Source organism: Rhinopithecus bieti, unplaced genomic scaffold (assembly GCF_001698545.2).
Source record: "Rhinopithecus bieti isolate Rb0 unplaced genomic scaffold, ASM169854v2 scaffold_42565, whole genome shotgun sequence".
Classification (NCBI taxonomy): Eukaryota; Metazoa; Chordata; class Mammalia; order Primates; family Cercopithecidae; genus Rhinopithecus; species Rhinopithecus bieti.
In genome coordinates this window covers 855457-874199 of record NW_016818029.1, presented here as the reverse complement: position 1 = coordinate 874199, position 18743 = coordinate 855457, and the positions used below count along the sequence as shown (strand labels likewise).

At 38.3% G+C, this 18743-nt stretch overlaps 1 protein-coding gene and 1 long non-coding RNA gene across 3 annotated transcripts in view; one reads left to right on the top strand and one right to left on the bottom strand.

The window, feature by feature from the left end:
• HPS3 (HPS3 biogenesis of lysosomal organelles complex 2 subunit 1) overlaps positions 1-18743 on the top strand; it is a 45015-nt gene that overhangs the window by 19996 nt on the left and 6276 nt on the right. Inside the window, 10 exon segments of the mRNA XM_017856547.1 lie at positions 2559-2640; positions 5414-5568; positions 6999-7107; positions 9209-9390; positions 10336-10516; positions 11709-11942; positions 13844-14029; positions 14382-14570; positions 15548-15620; positions 15623-15654. Coding sequence (XP_017712036.1) covers positions 2559-2640; positions 5414-5568; positions 6999-7107; positions 9209-9390; positions 10336-10516; positions 11709-11942; positions 13844-14029; positions 14382-14570; positions 15548-15620; positions 15623-15654 — 1423 coding nt within the window.
• Positions 14106-18734, bottom strand: LOC108518291 (uncharacterized). Of its 2 annotated transcripts, XR_001882340.1 has the most exons (3): positions 17665-18734; positions 16023-16103; positions 14110-14567 (listed from the first exon to the last, which is right to left on the bottom strand). It is a non-coding gene; the product is annotated as an uncharacterized LOC108518291 (long non-coding RNA). The 2 variants fall into 2 exon arrangements; XR_001882339.1 differs by lacking the exon at positions 16023-16103 and having other exon boundaries at positions 14106-14567.

The window sequence follows — 18743 nt, the reverse complement described above, 5'->3', positions numbered from 1 at the left end:
TCAGGGGCCTTTTTAGGCTTGGGCTCTGGCTTTGGAGGAGCAGGTTTAGCAGACAACCTCGTGGATCTTCTCTGTGGTTCGTCCTTCACCTTGGCTTTATCTCCTTTAGCATCTCCTTCAGCCTTTCTCTTGGGCATGGTGGCGACGGCAGCGGGACGTAGGTGCTGGACGCGGGATGCAGTGCGCGCAGACTTTGGTCGGTCCGGGGGTCGTTCTTGCCTCTTCTTCACACTGCTCTACATTCAGATTCTTAATAAAAATCCCCACTCCTGTTTTTCAAATCAAATCGGAGTTTCGCTTTTGTTGCCCAGGCTGGAGTGCAATGGTGCGGTCTCAGCTCACTGCAACCTCTGCCTCCCGGGTTTAAGCGATTCTCCTGCCTCAGCCTCCCAAGTCGCTGTGATTATAGGCACCTGCCGCCATGCCTGACTAATTTTTTTGTATTTTTAGTAGAGATGGGGTTTCACCATGTTGGCCAAGCTGGTCTCCAACTCCTGACCTGAGATGATCCACCCGCCACGGCCTCCCAGAGTGCTGGGGTTACAGATGTGAGCTACTGCGCCTGGCCCATCTTTTTTATTTTACCCAATAGATAAATGTTTCAAAATCTCTTGTCCCGTAAGGTGGTCTTGAAAAGTTTCTTAAAGATTGGTATATGCTTAAAGAAAGCAATAGAGATTTTTTAAGAAGCAAAGAACAAAATAAAATCATGTAAAATGCCAACTTTGTAGAAATATGTAATTAAGAAAGCCCCCCATGAAATCCTGTTCTCCCAGAGTTAAGTATATCAAGACTTCTTTTTTTTTTTTTTTTTTTTGAGGTGGAGTCTCGCTCTGTCGCCCAGGCTGGAGTGCAGTGGTATGATCTTGGCTCACTGCAACCTCCATCTCCCTGGTTCAAGCAATTCCCCTGCCTCAGCCTCCTGAGTAACTGGGATTATAGGCGACTGCCACCACGCCCAGCTAATTTTTTTATATTTTTAGTAGAGGCAGGGTTTCAGCATGTTGGCCAGACTGGTCTCAAACTCCTGACCTCAGGCAATTCACCTACCTCAGCCTCCCAAAGTGCTGGGATTACAGGCATGAGCCACCGTGCCTGGCCATGTGGTTTTTTTTTTTTTTTTGTATTTTTAGTAGAGACGGGGTTTCACTGTGTTAGCCAGGGTGGTCTCGATCTCCTGACCTCGTGATCCGCCTGCCTCGGACTGCCAAAGTGCTGGGATTACAGGGTTGAGCCACCATGCCCAGCCGAAACCCTGCCTTTTTATCTCTAGAATCTAAAGGTCATTTGTTTTTGTGGTCATAGCTATTCTCAACTGTCCTTCTGGTCCCACTGCAGGTGCTTTTTTGCTTCCCTCTCTCTCAGTTTACTTCCCAAGGTTGCTAACTGTACTCCAGATTTGCAAATGGTGGTGCTGCTGTCCTAGTTATTGTCAGGACTCCAGAGGTCATTTCCTAGAACTTTGCAGAGATAGAGATGGCAGTGGGCTGAGGCTGAAGTGGAAGCACCAGCAGATGGAGAGAGGCCTGACTACCTCTTAAATTGTGCTAAGTCTCCTAACTAAAAACATCAGAATGCCTTTTTGAGGAAATTTTTTTAAATTTAATATTACTGTTAGGTTTGCTTTAGTCCTTTTTTTTTTTTTATTTTAGAGTTCATTTTGCTTCTCCCACTTTACAGTTTTTTTGTAAAAGGGAGGGAGAAGGAAGGAATAAAATATTAATTTCTGTCCCATCACATAATGGCACAGAAATATACATCATTGTGTAGCAATTTCTAAGTTAATTAACTGTTTTTAATGTCAATATTCGAGGGTTGACCTAGATGACAACCAGACACTTACTGTGGAGTCCCTAGGTCCTTTTGGTATGCAGAAGCAGCCTGGAGTTGTGGAAAGAGGTAGAGGAGTGTGAGGGGTCAGGAGACCTGGGATCTAATTGACTGTACTCTCCAGAGAGGCTGTGGACCAGTCATGAAGCTTTCATGCCCCAATCTTTAAAACAAGCTGCTGGACTAGGTAATTCTGAAGATGCCTTTAGATAGTCTCTCATTTTCAATTTGACCATTGGATTTGAGTTTGCATAGTCTATGTTGTCCAGCATAATCCAGGATGGATTTCATCATGAGGTGGGTGAGGAAGAACAACAGTTAAGAAATGGGTTTTAATCTTGGTTTTGATAGACACCCTTCTGTACCTTGGGCAGATACTGGGGGCATCATTTGTCTGTAAAATGAAGATATTGACCCAGTTCCGTGGTTCCTAACTAGGGATGCACATCAGAGTCACATATGGAGTTTTGTAGAAATTTACACGTCTAGATTCAGCCCCTAGAGATTGTGATTCACTGGGAGTGTTATGGGGACCAGTTGTATATTTTTAAAAACCACAGGGATTCTGAGGCATTCCTCTTACTGAGAAGCAGTTTAACTTGGCAATATTTGACAGATACTTGACTGCCACCCCTGCCATTGGCCTGTTTGCCTGTGAAACCCTCCCTGGTGCGGGTATGTTGGTTCTTGGCCTCACTTTGCTCAGCAGCCTGGTTCTTCCTCCTCAGTAACAACCTGCAGTGTTTCACTGTACGGTGCAGTGCGGCGGCAGCTCGTGAGGAGGACCCGTACATGGACACCACCCTGAAGGTAAGAACTGGCTTATGAAGACAGTGAAACCTTACAATCACAAAGGAGCACATGAATACTCGTAGATTTGCTCTCAGACCTAAGCTAGGCAAGAACGAAAGAACTTAAGGTTGTCTAATGTATTGAATTAGAACTTTTGGATATAAAATAGTAAGGATTTTGTGATTCATGGCTTAGTTGACAGTTTTTAAGATTGCTTTGCAAACATTGCACTCTGAATTGATTTAGTGCATAGTTTTAAAGTTTGGTAAAGAATATAAAAGTGTGAACTGAGAGCATTTCACAACTATAGTATACTACAATTTTATTTTTTATTTTTTTAATTTTAACTTTTAATTTTTTCGAAGCAGGGTCTTGCTCTGTCACCCAGGCTGGAGGTCAGTGGCACAATCATAGCTCACTGCAGCCTCGAACTCTTTGACTCAAGTGATCCTGCCACCCCAGCCCCTCAGGTAGCCAGGACTACAGGTGTGCACCACCATGCCCTGCTCATTTCTTTTGTATTATTATTATTATTATTATTATTATTATTATTACTATTATTATTGCAGAGATGGGGTTTTGCCATGTCGCCCAGGCTAGTCTTGAACTTCTGGGCCCAAGTGATCTACCTGCCTCAGCCTCCCAAAATGGTGGGATTACAGACATGAGCCACCATGCCTGGAGCAATTGTATTTTATTAAATGGAAATATAGGTGGCAGTTTTACAGAGCTGTTAACAAAACAGTCCAGAAATCAATATACTTAAGAGCACAAAATTGAATACAATGCATTAAAATGATTTGTTGATACTATTATCAGCTATGCCTGTAATTCTGTAGTTTATAAGCCTTTGATAACCTTCTATACTTAATCTAAGAGTTAATGGATATGGTAGATCAATAATCTCATTTTTAGTGAGAAGTAAAGTGCTTGGTCTCTAAAAAAATCCTCTTGACCACAAAATAAATGTAGACATTATTATATTGAGATTCTGTGTTTTCTGACTTTGAATTTCTGTTCTCAGAAATATGCTGATCATGTACATTATATTCACCTATGTTATTTTACTTCTGAAGTATAAGCTATTTGAATTGGCTGTTTGTTAGGAATATACATGCTGCAAGAAGCTCCCAAATCATGATGCTCTGCATTTCAAAAATTGGTTTATATCTGTCTGGAAACTGGAATACCTTTTTCCAGAAAAATAAGCCTTCAATAATGATGGTTATCTTAACAAGCCAGCCCCGACACAGTGCCTAATGTGTCTGAGATACTCTTTCACAGTCACTGTCGCCCAAATCATGTCATATGATAGTGTTTTATGGAAAGCATGGTCTCTGAGTTCCTAGTGACCCTTTTTAATGGCCTGCCTGTGGTTTTCTGTTGCTGACCAGGCTTACTGCCTGCTCTCAGCCTCTTGGGAAACCAGAACCACAGATTTCCTGTGCCTTTGTTTGTATAAGATACACACACGGCCTTTTTGAGAGATTATTTTAAAATCAGGATTATTTCCTTTGTAAAAATAGAAAAGTAACATTAAAAAAATAAAACTTCCATTCTTTGTCCTCTTCTTTTCCCTCCTTGCCTTTTCAAACCTCAGAAAGACATAGGCCTATCTATGGGTGACGGTGTGATTTAAAGTACCTTATAGATTGAAGTAGGATCAATGTAAATTTGGGAAAAAATAATTCCATGTATTTTCAGAGTCTTATAAAAGCAGAGCGAAGGAACAAGGGAGAGACAAAGGGGAGGGATAAGGAGAGGTGGGCATCTGGTGGGGGTATGCTGCCCTTGAGGCCAGTGGAGGTAGGAGGGAGAAGGGATGATCACACCTCACGGTTCCTCCTTTCCTGCAACTCCACCAGTTCTGAAGCCCTAGGTGCCAGTTAAACAAGCACACATTTAGCCCACCTGCCGACTCAGACTTTGGAGCTGTGACGTCTGGAAAAAGTTTCACAACCTCAGAGTCTGGTTGAAAGTGCATGTGGTCTGTCTCCTTTTCCTCTGAGATTCTGGCTGCTCAGCACTAGCCAAGCCACCTGAACTATTTTTACATGGAGGTAACAGTGAAGATGACCTCAGAATCAAAACAACATGCGTGGACAAGAAGGCAGGGTCCTGGCAGCATGCCAGAATAGAGCTCTTCCATTAGTTTTCTTATTCATTCTACTTGAATTAATGGTCCTTTACAAGAGCAAAAGACTGTCTCCTCTAGTTTATCTGACATGTTCCAGCCTGTCAGCCATTCCATGCACTCACTGTTCATACCTAACAGACTAACAGTCAGGGGCCATCGGAACTTACAAGCATTTCTTTCACACACACATCCACAAAGAAACCATTTTGTGTACTCTACATGCAGTAGAATGTCCTTTCATAGTGTCTGGTTTTGCCTAAAAACCCCATTTCGGCATACCCCTAACCATCCTGCTAGTAGTAGGGGTTTCCCTGGGTGGCAGGGTACCAGCTTCCTCTCATGGAGGTATCTGTGGGGCACACACAGAAGTTCCTGCAGCTGTGGGACCCTCTTTCCACATTAATTCAATCAATAAATAACTGAGTTTGTTGACTGAGTAACTCTATAGAATGCGCTATTGGTTACATAGGTTTAGATAACCTCCTCTGTTAAGAACAGGCATTTAGGTTGTTTTTTGTTTGTTTGTTTTTTGGTGGTGGTGGGTATGGGATGGTGGCAGCAGAAGAGATTTTATCAAATAAACGGACTGATTTTTGAAGATTGAAGTGCATGTACCTTTATTTCTTGCTTAAATTTGTGGTTTTCCTTTACTAGGCTTGCCCACCTGTTAGTATGGATGTCTGTGCTTTAAGAATACAGCTTTTCATAGGCTTGAAAGCCATCTGTCACTTCAAAAACCACATCATACTTTTGACTAAAGCAGACCCTGAGGCCATTCCAGAGAGAAGACAGTCACCCAAGAGGCTTCTGTAAGCATCCCCTTGCCCCAGGCATTCCTGCCAGTTTCTGGAATGAATTGTAACTGGTATATTTTGTGTTTATCTTTTTTTAAATCATAACTTGGAATGATCAAATGGCTTTTTTATGGTAGTCTTTTTCCAGAGAAAGAAAAGAGGTTCTAACAATCTCTGTAATACACTTTATAACTGACCTGGGAACTTTTAGGAGAAAATGGATTATAAAATAGTTTCAGTAAAAATCAAAGGTGTTTTACATTAGTGAAAGGTTTTCTGTGTAATTAATGGGAAAGACTGAGCCTGTAATACTAATTGAAACTACAGGACTTTTTACTGTCTTTCTTCTTTGACCCTTTCAGTAGTTACATTTTTATCTAAAATTATTTTCTGATATTACAAAAGAAATTAATAATGTATGTTTTACCTTAAAGCACATTGATGATCTATAGATATGCGATCTATCTGAAAATAAAGTTGTATTTTGATAACATTCATCTCTTGTTATCTGTTAGGTTTCTGCTTTCCCACTGTTTAGAATAGAATGCTTAATTCCAGACTAGTTATGCTTCTATTTGATGTTTTCTTACTTAGTGGTAGAGAATGCAATCTAATTTCGCTAAGGAAAATTTAATCAAGAAAGAAATCTCTTCAGGGAGTGAAGCATATGGTGTATGTCGTATCAAACATTTTATTTTAAAAATCCATGTTAAAAATAACATTTTCAAATTGTTAGTGGCTATGCTTTGTTGCTTCAACAGGAATCAGAGGGGGACTTTTGGTAACTGATCACTTTGAGTGTACACAGAGTGGTCTGGGGCTTACTGATCCTAAAAGCTTTCTGGCGAGAGGAAAAGCAGTTTGTAGTCTTGCACATTTGATATAATTTTTTAAATGATCTTTTAAAAATTCTAATTCATTTGATAAACAATTTTAAAAGATTATACACTAAAGAAAATGCATCACGTAATGAAAGCAAGAGATAAGATAGTGCTTTAAGCAAACTTAACAGTTTTATGTGTCTTCATCATATTCTCAGCAGCCATGATGTTGCTTCTGCTTAGATTTGTGGCTTAGGGCATGCTAGATTCGTGAAAGTCAAATGCAGAAATGAGCCTGGGCATGGGGACTTACGCAGTCAAGGATCTTTTCCTTTTGATAGGACTTGCCTGTTCTTTGAACTTATTGCTCATTTGAGAATACTTGTGGAGTGAATTGGAAGCAGTTGGTTTATCATTACATGAAAATTACAGAATATTAACTGCAGTTAGCCTATGTAGTATTGTGAACTAATATTCCATAAAAATAGAGTGTACAGTTAATCACTTAAGAAAATAGTAAATGAAAATGATTTTATAGTTATTTTATATCCAGTATTTACCATTTACAACTACCATTTATTAATAATGTCATTTTAAAATTATTGTCCTTTGTTTTGCTTTTAGTTCTAGAAAAGATACCAGTGTTAAGATCAAAATACCTCCTGTAGCTGAGGCTGGGTGGAATTTGTATATTGTGAATACGATCTCACCAGTGCAACTGTACAAAGAGATGGTACTCTTTTCAAACTTCTGATTCTTGTTTGTAGATATTTAGACTGAAATTAATGATCAGAAATTGATTCTAATTATCATACATTCAGGATGCTGCAGCCATTCAGCTTCCTGACTCTGTTTGACAGTGGAATGTGTGTCTGTCTCTGCGTCTTCATTTTTACAGCTTCTGACATCCAAGGAACCAGTAGAAATTCCGTTCACTAGAATAAGACTGCCTTATTCATACCCACTCTCCGAAGAAGATCGATTAGCCAATCTAAACATAGTCTTTGACCTTAACTTTGAACCCTGGCAAAGATAGCTAAGAAATGGAGGGAAAAAAAATCTAGGATTGTATATCCCTGTCCCACTCTTCTTATTTAGAAATGTTAGCAGATTGTCCCAGGGCACTACAGCTACTGCAGCATTGTCCTGGGGGGAGGGACCCAGAGGGAGCATCCTTATTCCTGATCTAAAAGTGACAGCTTCCTACTCATCCCTGGCAATTATTTTACTCTTTATTTGGAATAATTTCAGACTTAAAGAAAAGTTACAAGAATAAGTATATTGTTCTGAACCCTTTGGGAGACTGAGGCAGGTGGGTTGCTTGAGGCCAGGAGTTCGAGACTAGCCTGGGTAACATAATGAGGTCCCATTTGTACAAAAAATAAAAAAAAAATAGCCAGTTGTGGTGGCACATGCTTGTAGTCCTAGCTACTTGGGAAGCTAAGATGGGAAGATCACTTGAGCCCAGGAGTTCAAGGCTACAATGAACTACGGTCGTACCACTGCATTCCAGCTTGGGTGACACAGCAAGACCCTGATTCTTTTGACTTCAAAAAGGAATGTTCTGTATATTCCCATTCCCAACACAGATTTCTCCACAGTCAACATTTTACCCTATTTGCTTCTCTCTCTCTGTCTTATGCACTCTGTGCTTTCTGTGCACACACATATACATACACTGTTTTCTGATTCTTTGGGAGGTAAACTGCATACATCAGTCTTTTGCCCCTAAGTACTTCAGCATATGTTTTCTAAGAATCAGGATACTCTCTTGCATACCACAATACAGTAGTATGTTTTCATACATTTAACATTGGCACAGTGCTTTATCTGGTTTGTTCATAGTCTAATTCTGTCAGCTGACTCAATGGCTTAATAGCATTCCCCCTCCTCCAGTTCAAGACCCAGTCTAGGATCAGATAGTGTGTCTCTTTAGCCTCCTTGAATCTCGAATATTTCTATAGCCTTTCATTATATTTTATGACATGGATATTTTTGAAAAATACAGTTTTCCCCTTTACTTTTTTTTTGAGAGTGTTCCTTATTTAGGGTTTGCTCTTTTTTTCAATGGTTAGATTCAGATTATGCATTTTCAGCCAGAATATTGCATAGGTGATTTTTGTGTTAAGGGTATCACATCTGGAGGCACATGCTGTTCATCTGCCCCTCTTTGGTGATGTTAATTTTGATCATCAGATCAAGGTGTTGCCTGATTTGTCCCTGCCAATAATTTAATGCCAATTATTATGTCAGCTGTGCCCTGTATTTTCAGTCTTGCTTAATTGAAAGTCTTCATTTAGGTGATTTGAGTGCTAGAGTCTGAATATATTGATTGAGTCAGATTAGCTAGTGATAATTTTTACGAGCTCTCTATGAGTTATGGAAATAGATGTAGTAGAGCCTAAACTTACAAACTGAAACTAAAATAGGGGAAGAATACTCAGTCTAAATTTGAGAAAGAATTAAATCACAATTTTTTTTAAGCTTAACTATTTCAAATATTAGTATCTTCACTAGTCTTATTGAGATAAAATTGTTGCTAAGTTTACAGTATTATTAGTATTACAATATTATTTGGACCTCTCTAATGATTAGAGCTGTTTAACAAGGTATTATTTATAATCATGTATGTATTAAACTGGCTCATAGATGATGGGAAAAAAGCCATTCAGCTAAGCCCTTGTCAGAATGGTAAATAACTAGTTTGTTTACTTTTAGAGTTTAATATATCCAAATGTTAACTTTACTAACAAAATATATAAATTATTTTAAGAACTGAGGAACTTTTGAGAGTCTCTCTTCAGCAACATTAGTGTTTGTCTTTTTTGTTTTAGATAGATTATAGCAATACCTATAAGACTGTCAAAACCCAGAGCTGCATTCACCTTCTCAGTGAGGCTCATCTGTTAGTAAGAGCTGCCCTGATGGATGCCAGTCAGCTGGAACCTGGAGAGAAGGCGGAGCTTCTGGAAGCATTTAAGGAAAGCTGTGGGCACCTTGGGGACTGTTACAGCAGGTGGGTAACACCTCTTGAAACCTTGTTACAGAAGCCATCTTGAACTTTGGGTACAATTGTTAGCTTTTCCATCTCGGGTAGTTACCTGATAAATGGGGAGGTGGTTCATTTATTCACTTCTTCCACAAGCATTTATTGAGCACATACTCTGTTAGATACTGTGCTAGGCTTAAACATACAAAAATGAATGTGACCCATTTCCTGCTCTCAAGGAGTCACAGTTTAGAAGATGAGCAGTAAGTCTCAAGTTTGTGATTTTCCCACTGTTTAACTTAGAACTTTGACATTTTTCTCAGGCTTTGAAAATCCCTGACATAGCTGTATGACTAGTTTATTGTCTGTAGCTTAAGGGAGAGCTGCCAGTTGGACAGTCTATGATTTTGATCTTAGTAGTCAGTGCTTTTATGATATCAGAAAGGGACACTAGTATGAATAGTGTTCTTATTTTTGAGAGTAATGTTTACACATTGTTTTGCATATGATTGTTTTCAGACTTACTTGATCCACATGAATGGTTAAAAATTAATAAAACAGACTTTTCCTCCTATAAACACCATTATTTTAGAGTCTGATCATGAATATTAGAATTAACTTAAATTGTTTTGTTTCTATTATGAGCAGGCAAAAGAAACTGCATTAATTAGAAGTTTGTAAAATAAAACTTAGGAGTTTGTTTTAGTTACTAATGGCAGTAGAAAAGTATTTTGGAATTTATATCTTCTGGAAAGCATGATATATTCTATTATAGAATGTGTTAGATATCCAAGTTTGAAAATTACAAATTTGACTAGGCATGGTGGCTCACACCTGGAATCCTAGCACTTTGGGAGGCTGAGGTGGGATGATCACTTGAGGTCAGGAGTTTGAGATCAGTCTGGGCAACATAGTGAGACTCTGTCTTTAAAAAAATGACAAATTTCAGGGTTTTTATTTCCTTCCATTTAGGCTTGACTCCCAGCATTCTCATCTCACCTTGCCATACTATAAGATGTCTGGTTTGTCTATGGCTGAAGTTCTGGCCCGCATGGACTGGACAGTAGAGGATGGATTACAGAAATACGAGAGGGGATTAATCTTTTACATTAATCATTCACTTTATGAAAACCTGGATGAAGAATTAAGTGAAGTGATTATAGTTTTTTGTTTTATATCTATTTTAACTTTTCATTTTAGTGGTTTATTTTATGTAGTACTGTTTAGAAATCAGGTTCCAAATATTTTCTTCTTTGATATTCTTTTCTAAAAAAGTAGTGTGCCGTTTTCTTCATTAATGAAGACAGAATTATAGCTTGGAAAAGAACTTATGGGTAATCTTCTCATACTTTCTCATTATACAGTCAGGGACATGTGGTCTGTTGTAGTCTCAACACCTGCCAGTGACAGTAGTATGTCCTCAGAAGAGCTACACAGAATGCGGCCCTTGCCTTCCATCTTCTCATCTGTAGTCCTTCCCGCAACCCTAATTATCCCTTACTCCGTGTGTCCAAAACTTCACTTACAAAACTCTGACCTTAGGCCAGTGACCTTAAGACATTATTAGGGATTATTTTTAGGGCCGGGCACGTGGCTAATATCTGTAATTCCAACACTTTGGGAAGTCGAGGTGGGAGGATTACTTGAGGCCAGAAGTTTGAGAGCAGCCTAGGCAATATAGCAAGACCCCATCTCTACAGAAAATTAAAAAATTAGCTGGGCTTGATGGCATACATCAGTATGTAGTTCCAGCTACTCAGGAGGCTGAGGCAGGAGGATCGCTTGAGCCCAGGAGTTTGAGGCTGCAGTGAACCACAGTTACACCACTGCATTCCAGCATGGGCAATATGGAAAAACCCTGTCTTAGAGAGAGAAAAGAAAAGATAACCCCTCATGTATTTCATACATAGTTGGATGCAAATATGCCAAGTTAGAAATTGTGGTATCAAATGTTCTAAGGTTTTGAAGTGAAATTTTCTCATACAGTTTACTTAATTGGGCATATTTTGAACTAAATAGTGGTTTTTATGATGGATTTTTATTGTAATTCAATCCAATATTTATTTTCTTCTTCTGAAGTGTTGAAATTAGAAATGCTGGTCATAACCTGTTACATATTTTCATTGTTTTTTCTTCATTATAATCAGCAAAGAGATCACTTCAGGTTATCTCAGGCCTCCCTTGTATTAGTATCAGTTTTGTCTTTTTAAAATTAGAACATAATACTGTAGTATTATCTTACTTGGAATGTTTGTGTCTTGGCTTTTTGCACGTTTTGCTGATTTTGTTGCTTTCTTCTGACTGACTGACCTTTTATTCCTTTTATTCCTTCGTGCTCACCAAAGGAATTAGCAGCAAAAGTGGTTCAGATGTTTTATGTGGCTGAGCCAAAGCAAGTGCCCCATATTCTCTGTAGTCCTTCTATGAAGAATATTAATCCCTTAACTGCCATGAGCTATCTAAGGAAGCTGGATACTTCTGGGTTTTCATCAATCTTAGTGACATTGACCAAGGCAGCAGTGGCTCTGAAAATGGGAGATCTTGACATGCACAGAAATGAAATGAAAAGCCATTCAGAGGTATGGAGCCCTGCCCAGTGCTAACAGAAGGCTGAAATAGGACCTGGTAATCCTGAAGTGTTTAGCTGTCTTCTGGCTTCTTTCTAGCTCATATGTTCTTGGTTGTAATGGAAAACAGACAATATTAGAAACAAAGTGATCCAAATGGGACTTCAAATCTGGCAAATGAAAAAGAAATAAGACTGATAAATGACAGCAGTGGATATCCAAAGACTTCAACTTAGTGTCAGGTGTGTTCAGAGCACTGAGCTTGTTACTGAAGAACTGGCTCTGCTCCGAGGGGATGATGTGATCTGGCATCAGGGATATGGTGTGTGCACTGGAAAAGAACAGAGTAATATGTGTTTAAGAACAGCAAAGGGCATATTAGCCATGGACTTTAGAAGTCTAGTAGTTGCAGAAATAACCCCCACTTGGTAAAATCACAGATAACTTTATGGAGGATTGGACTTTTGAATGTTCTACCAAGAAACACAGGCTTCCCCTTGGAAAAGAGGTCATTTAGGGACACTACCAAAGGTGTTAATCATTTAAGGGAAGAACATAAGAGGTAGTGTAATTGAACACTTATTATTTATCAGCTCCTTGCATATATTATTTAATTCTTAATAATGCTATAAGGTAGGAGTATTATACAAATGAGGGAATTAAGTATTATACAAATGAGGGAATTAAGACAGAGAGGTTAAGTAACTCATCAGGATCACACAGCTATTAAGTGGTAGAACCAGAATTGAACTGGGCAGCCTGACTTCAGAACCTGTGCTCCTGCACTGTTTTCTTGCCAGATTGTGGCCAAAGCCCACAGTGTGACTTGGGTTGCTAAAAAAGGAAGAACATAAGTGCTTTATCGCTGTACAAATGACATGCTTTGTTATGATGAGGAGAGCAAGTCAACATCGGGATGTCTTCTGTTTTGAAGAGTAGAATTCTAGAAAAATGACTTTTCATAATTTTGAAAAAACTTAAGATATATTAGTCATCGCTTGGTATTTATAGGAGAATGGTTTCAGAACCTTCTACAGTTACCAAAATCCACAGAAGCTAAAGTTGCTTGTATAAAGTGGCATAGTATTTGCATATAACCTATCTGCTTTCTCCAATATACTTCAAATCATCTCTATTACTTATAATACCTAATATAATGTCAACTGCTGTATACATAGTTGTTAATACTGAATTGTTTAGAGAATAATAATTTAAAAATCTGTAAATGTTCAGAACAGAGGTAGTTTCCCCCCGCCATTTTTTTTTGTTTGTTTGTTTGTTTTTTTTTTTGAGACAGAGCCTCATTCTGTGGCCCAGGCTGGAGTGCAGTGGTGCGATCTCAGCTTACTGCAACCTCCACCTCCTGGGTTCAAGTGATTCTCCTGCCTCAGCCTCCCAAGTAGCTGGGATTACAGGTGTGCACCACCGTGCTTGGCTAATTTTTGTATTTTTAGTAGAGACGGGGTTTTACCATGTTAGCCAAGGTGGTCTTGAACTCCTGATCTCAAGTGATCTGCCCTCCTCGGCCTTCCAAAGTGCTGGGATTACAGGCATGAGCTACTGCGTTCAGCCATCCCGAATATTTGTGATCTGTGGTTGGTTGAATCCATGGATGTGAAACCCACAGAGACAGAAAATTGACTGCATTTTCAAATCAAGTAGACCTAAATATAAAGCTCTCTACAAAAAATAGGACACCTTGATGCTTAGTGAAATGTTAGTAACTTCTGTAAGACAGTCAGTGGTGTCCTTCTTTGGGTAAGAACTAGCCTTTATAGTCAAAGAAAACATTGTGATTAAATTATTAATAGCTTAACCATGCATTGTGAATGCACTAGCATGTTTAGTATTTCTAAGGTTGACAATCTAAATACAATGTACCTTTTGTTCCTAAATTTCTTTCTTATCTGAAGATGAAGTTGGTATGTGGCTTCATTCTGGAACCTCGGCTATTGATTCAACAGAGAAAGGGACAGATTGTTCCAACTGAGCTTGCACTTCACTTGAAGGAGACTCAGCCTGGATTGCTTGTGGCTTCAGTTCTGGGCTTGCAGAAGAACAACAAAATTGGAATTGAAGAAGCAGATTCCTTTTTTAAGGTTTGTCACTTTGAAAATGTGATTTTTCTGGATGGCCTCATTAAATTGGTGGTGGGGAGGGACAGCATAAAAGAAGTGAGTTTTTCATTTGTTTGTTTATTGAAAAAAGAGACATACATAATCAGTTATAAAAGTACTAATTAAAAGATTATATCTGAAGAAACTTTATTTGTACAACCTAGAATCTGTTTCCTTTAAAAAATGTGTAAATTTTATTTCACCATGGCACTAATGCTAATGGTAAATTATTAATTGCATGGCCCATGTGATGCTTTGATATTCAGCCCAGCTGTCGCTTTATCAGTGCTATATTTGTCTGCTATATATAGAGGCTTTTTTTACTGTTTTCAAGGTGCTTTGTGCTAAGGATGAAGATACAACTCCCCAGCTCTTGGTAGACTTTTGGGAAGCTCAGCTAGTGGCATGTCTCCCAGATGTGGTCCTTCAGGAACTCTTTTTCAAGCTCACATCACAGTACATCTGGAGATTGTCTAAGAGGCAGCCTCCTGACACCACACCATTGCGAACGTCGGAGGATCTGGTAAGATAATGGAATAATACCTTAAATTTAACCTATGCATTGCCCATTACAAAACATACCTTCTTATTTTAATAACTTATTATAAAATATAACCTAGTTTTCTATTACCAGGTATCTTATTTACTCAGGAGTTAAAAATACACTTAAAATTTGTCTATAACTGAAGTGGCCTACATTTTAAATAATTTTGTACTCTAAAGAATGTCCTCTACTTATTAATTTCCCTCACTTACTTGAAGTGGTAGCTCAGTTGCCAAAGCATGGAGAAAGGGACTTCTTCCAGAACATCACATCTGTCCTTCCTCAGCAGAGGATCATTAAATAGAACATAAGAGAGAAGACATCTGCACACCTCATTGGTGGGAGAGGAACTGCAGAAGGCTGTGGGAGGGAGACTTCCTTAGTGAGCCCCCATTTCCTGTCTGTTTCACATAAAGGAGCTGTTCTGTGGCACTTGAGGCAGCCAGTCATAACTCTTTCTACCCTTCTTGCTACCCTTCTTGCTCCCAGCCCATTTCTCTCACAGCTCATTTCTCTCACAGCTCATTAGCCATGGCTAATGGAGGGCTAAGTGGAAAAGTTACCAGCTTCTTGAGTAAGCAAGGCTTCTTGGGAATTGTCTTGAGAATTTATGAAAGATATTTTGCCTTCTAAAGAAAGTAGTATTAATAAAAATTAGTTCCAGTATTCTTACTAGGTATAATTGGCTTAAATGCAGTATTGTTCTTTTTGCTAGAAAGTGCGTGTTTGGAGTATTTACATTTTAAAATATATGGAAATATTTAGTGTAGAAGCAAGCAAGACTGAAATAGTTTCCAGGGGAATACATTCTTAAAAACTGTCCTTCCCATTCCCAGGAAAGTGTATACCTAATTCTATGACATGGCAGAGAATTAATGATTGCTTGCTCTTCGTGGAATGGATAAGCAAGCTTTTGTTGTTATATTTTGTTTATGAGAAATTCTTTTATGTTTTAGATAAATGCCTGTAGTCATTATGGCTTAATTTATCCATGGGTTCACATCTTAATATCATCTGATTCATTAGCGGATAAAATTATACAGAAGATCTTTCAAAATTACAGGTAAGTAAAAATACCTCCTTTTCTTTTCTTATGAAAATGCATATTACAATATAGTGTAAGATTAAATTTGCTGAGACCCCAGGTGTCCTGTTAATCTAGAATGTAGAATTTTGAGGGGCAAAATCCATAGTTAGGCATACTCAGGAGACTTGGAGGGAATTCCTGCCTCTGCCTGAAACTGATGATGGATGGGACACCTGTGCTGAGTGGCTGGTTTCATTGCAGGTGGATGGACAAACTTCACCAAGTCTCCTGGCTGATTTCCTCATTTTCAGGATGCGCTTGAAAACACTTTGTGAAATGAAAGTGTGGCAAATGTTTAGTGGTGTTTTTATTGATGTAGTTTGTTTTTGTTAGTGTTGACTTACACATTTTAGGCCTCTCACCCAAGCCAGGCACTGCTATTTCTCTTATAAGAAACAGGTCAAAGTAGTCAGTTTATCCAGCTCCTGAAAAGGATTTTTCAGAAATGAAGGGGATGATTAGAGAATGTGGATCATCCTTTAATAATTCTGACTGCAGCAGTGTTTTGGCTGTCAGTGAGAATTAAAGTCCACATTTTTGGTGGATCAGGCTGGGCCACATGAGCATATGATTTTATTTAATGCAGTTGAGTGGCCCAAAGACCGAATATAATTCCCACATCTATTTTCTTTGGTCTTCCCAGTGTAGGTGCTAACATACAAAAATTAAGATTTCCTGTTAAGAATTCTGAGTTTCAAGTCACTATTGAAAAATTTAGCAGCTCTGTTAACCCAAGGTCCTCATTGCTTCTGACCTGAGGGTTGGGACTGACCCGGAGCCCCTCCTTGGGCAGTGCTCACACTGTCCTCCTGCACAGTTATCATCTTTGTGGCATCCTGACCCAAATGCTGAGTGTCTGTTTTCCTTATCCCAGCTGCCCTCATGCATCTTCATCATTTGATTGGCCTCTATAGGCTTTTGAATTTGCAATGCCTCATTTACACTATGGGAACTGATGTAAGTGTAGTTGTTACTTAATATCAAATTGGGAATGGGACTTAGAGGAGGGAAGCTGAAGAGGCCATACTGCTTAGACTCAGCCTTCAGGTGGGGCTGTGGTGTTCCCAGAGATGGCATTATTTATGTGCTTCTTTAAAAAATAACAAAAGAAGATTCTTCTTGTCTCTTGTCTCTAGTACCATTGTGATACAAAGCCTTCTGAGGGCCTAGCCTCAGATTTTGTTCACCTCACAAATATTGCTTGAGCATGTGCTGTAGATGTTATGGGGAGCATTGGACAAGACAGTGGAACTTTGCCTTCCTAGAACATATACACTAATTACATATTTAAAATTGTAATTGGAATAAGTGCTATTAAATTTTCCTGATAAATCTTTAAAGCATATTTATAATCATTGCTTGAAAAAGTATAATTCAGTGATCTTTTAAAATTTGTTTCAAAATATTTTAAAAGGAAAATCTTTGCTATTAAAGGTGGAAAATCTTTGCTATTAAATAGCAAAATCTTTGCTATTAAATAGCAAAATCTTTGCTATTGAAGGAGAAACATAATCTGCCTAAACTTTTATAATTTTTTTTTGAAGATACAGAGTCTCACTCTTTTGCCCAAATTAGAGTGCAGTGGCAATCATGGCTCACTGTAACCTCGAACTCCTGGGCTCAAGTGATCCTCCCATCTCGACTTCCCAAAGTTCTGGGATTACAGGTGTGAGCCACTGCACCTGGCCTTATTTTCGAACTTCCTGATTACATGGATAAAACTAAGTAAAAGTTCATGGGTAGTTGAAGTTATGACTAGTTTTTTTTTTAGTCATAATTTGGTACACATGCCTTGCTCCTTCCTACTGCCCCACTCCCTCCCCATTATCTGGATTAGTCAAGAGTTAGATAGAGAGATAATCTCTTTTCTTCCATGTTGGAAGACACTTTGAGTGAGAGATTATCAACCTTATTTCATCTCTGCCATCTGATTGTCAGGAAATTATTCACATGAATAATTTATTAAACTTGCAGGAAGGGACCAACCTTATTCTCCTGGTCATTCCTTGGTAGATATTTGGAATAAAATAATCACACTGACTGTGATTGGATAGATCACTTTCCATATTCTCCTGTGAGCCTCAGAAGATGCTGTAGCAAAAAGGAGGCAGGGACAAGAAAATTAGGATATGACCATCTCATCTTTATCCTGGAGAAAGGGAAAGTGGAGATTATTTTTGTGGTAGAATCAAAAGTAGTGTATATAGTTTAATTGCTTAAAGTAAATGTTGGTGAAGTTGTAAATTCCGAGATAATACTGCCCGCTGTTATTCATCTTGTGACAGAGTGGTATTGATAACAATGACTAGTTCTAAACAATCGCTTTAATCTTATTAAGTGTTAAATTGTATTTTTGCATATGTATGTAGCACGTGCTTATTATAGAAAATTTGGAAAATGCAGGAAGGGATGTAAAGAAAACAAAGAGTAGGCTTTGTTGTCCCATCCTGTGTGCTGTTTCAAATTGCCATGCTCTTCCGACAGTATTTCTGTATGTGCATTTACCTATGTAGATTTTATAAAACTGATCATGTTCAGAATATAATTTCATTCTGAAATTTTTTTACTCATTTTATCATAAGCATTTTTTTATTAACTAGCCTTTGAAAACATAGTTTTGATGGCTGTGTAATGTTCCATTATCTGAGTGTACCATATGTGTTTACTTATCTTTTGTTGTTAAACATATAGATTACTTACAAATTTTCAATATTGTGAATACTCTTGTGGTGAACATCATTGGACATAGATCTTTAACCACAATGTTGATTATTCCCTTAGGATAGAGTCCTAAAGAATGTCCATTGGTTTTAATTTGCAGTCCACACAAAGCAAATAAGATAATGTTATTTAACAATGATTGCTTTCTATTAAACAGATCTTTATACTAGAGGTAGTTTCAAGATTATACTTTACTTAGATTTATTAAATAAGGACCACATGCATGTAGTCTAATATGGCATTCTTTCTATTTTACTTTCGGCAAGTGAGTGTTTAGTCTTAAGAAACTAAATTCTGTATGTTGTGTTTTAGTTTTTGAGGTGCCTCATTTCATAACATTTCAC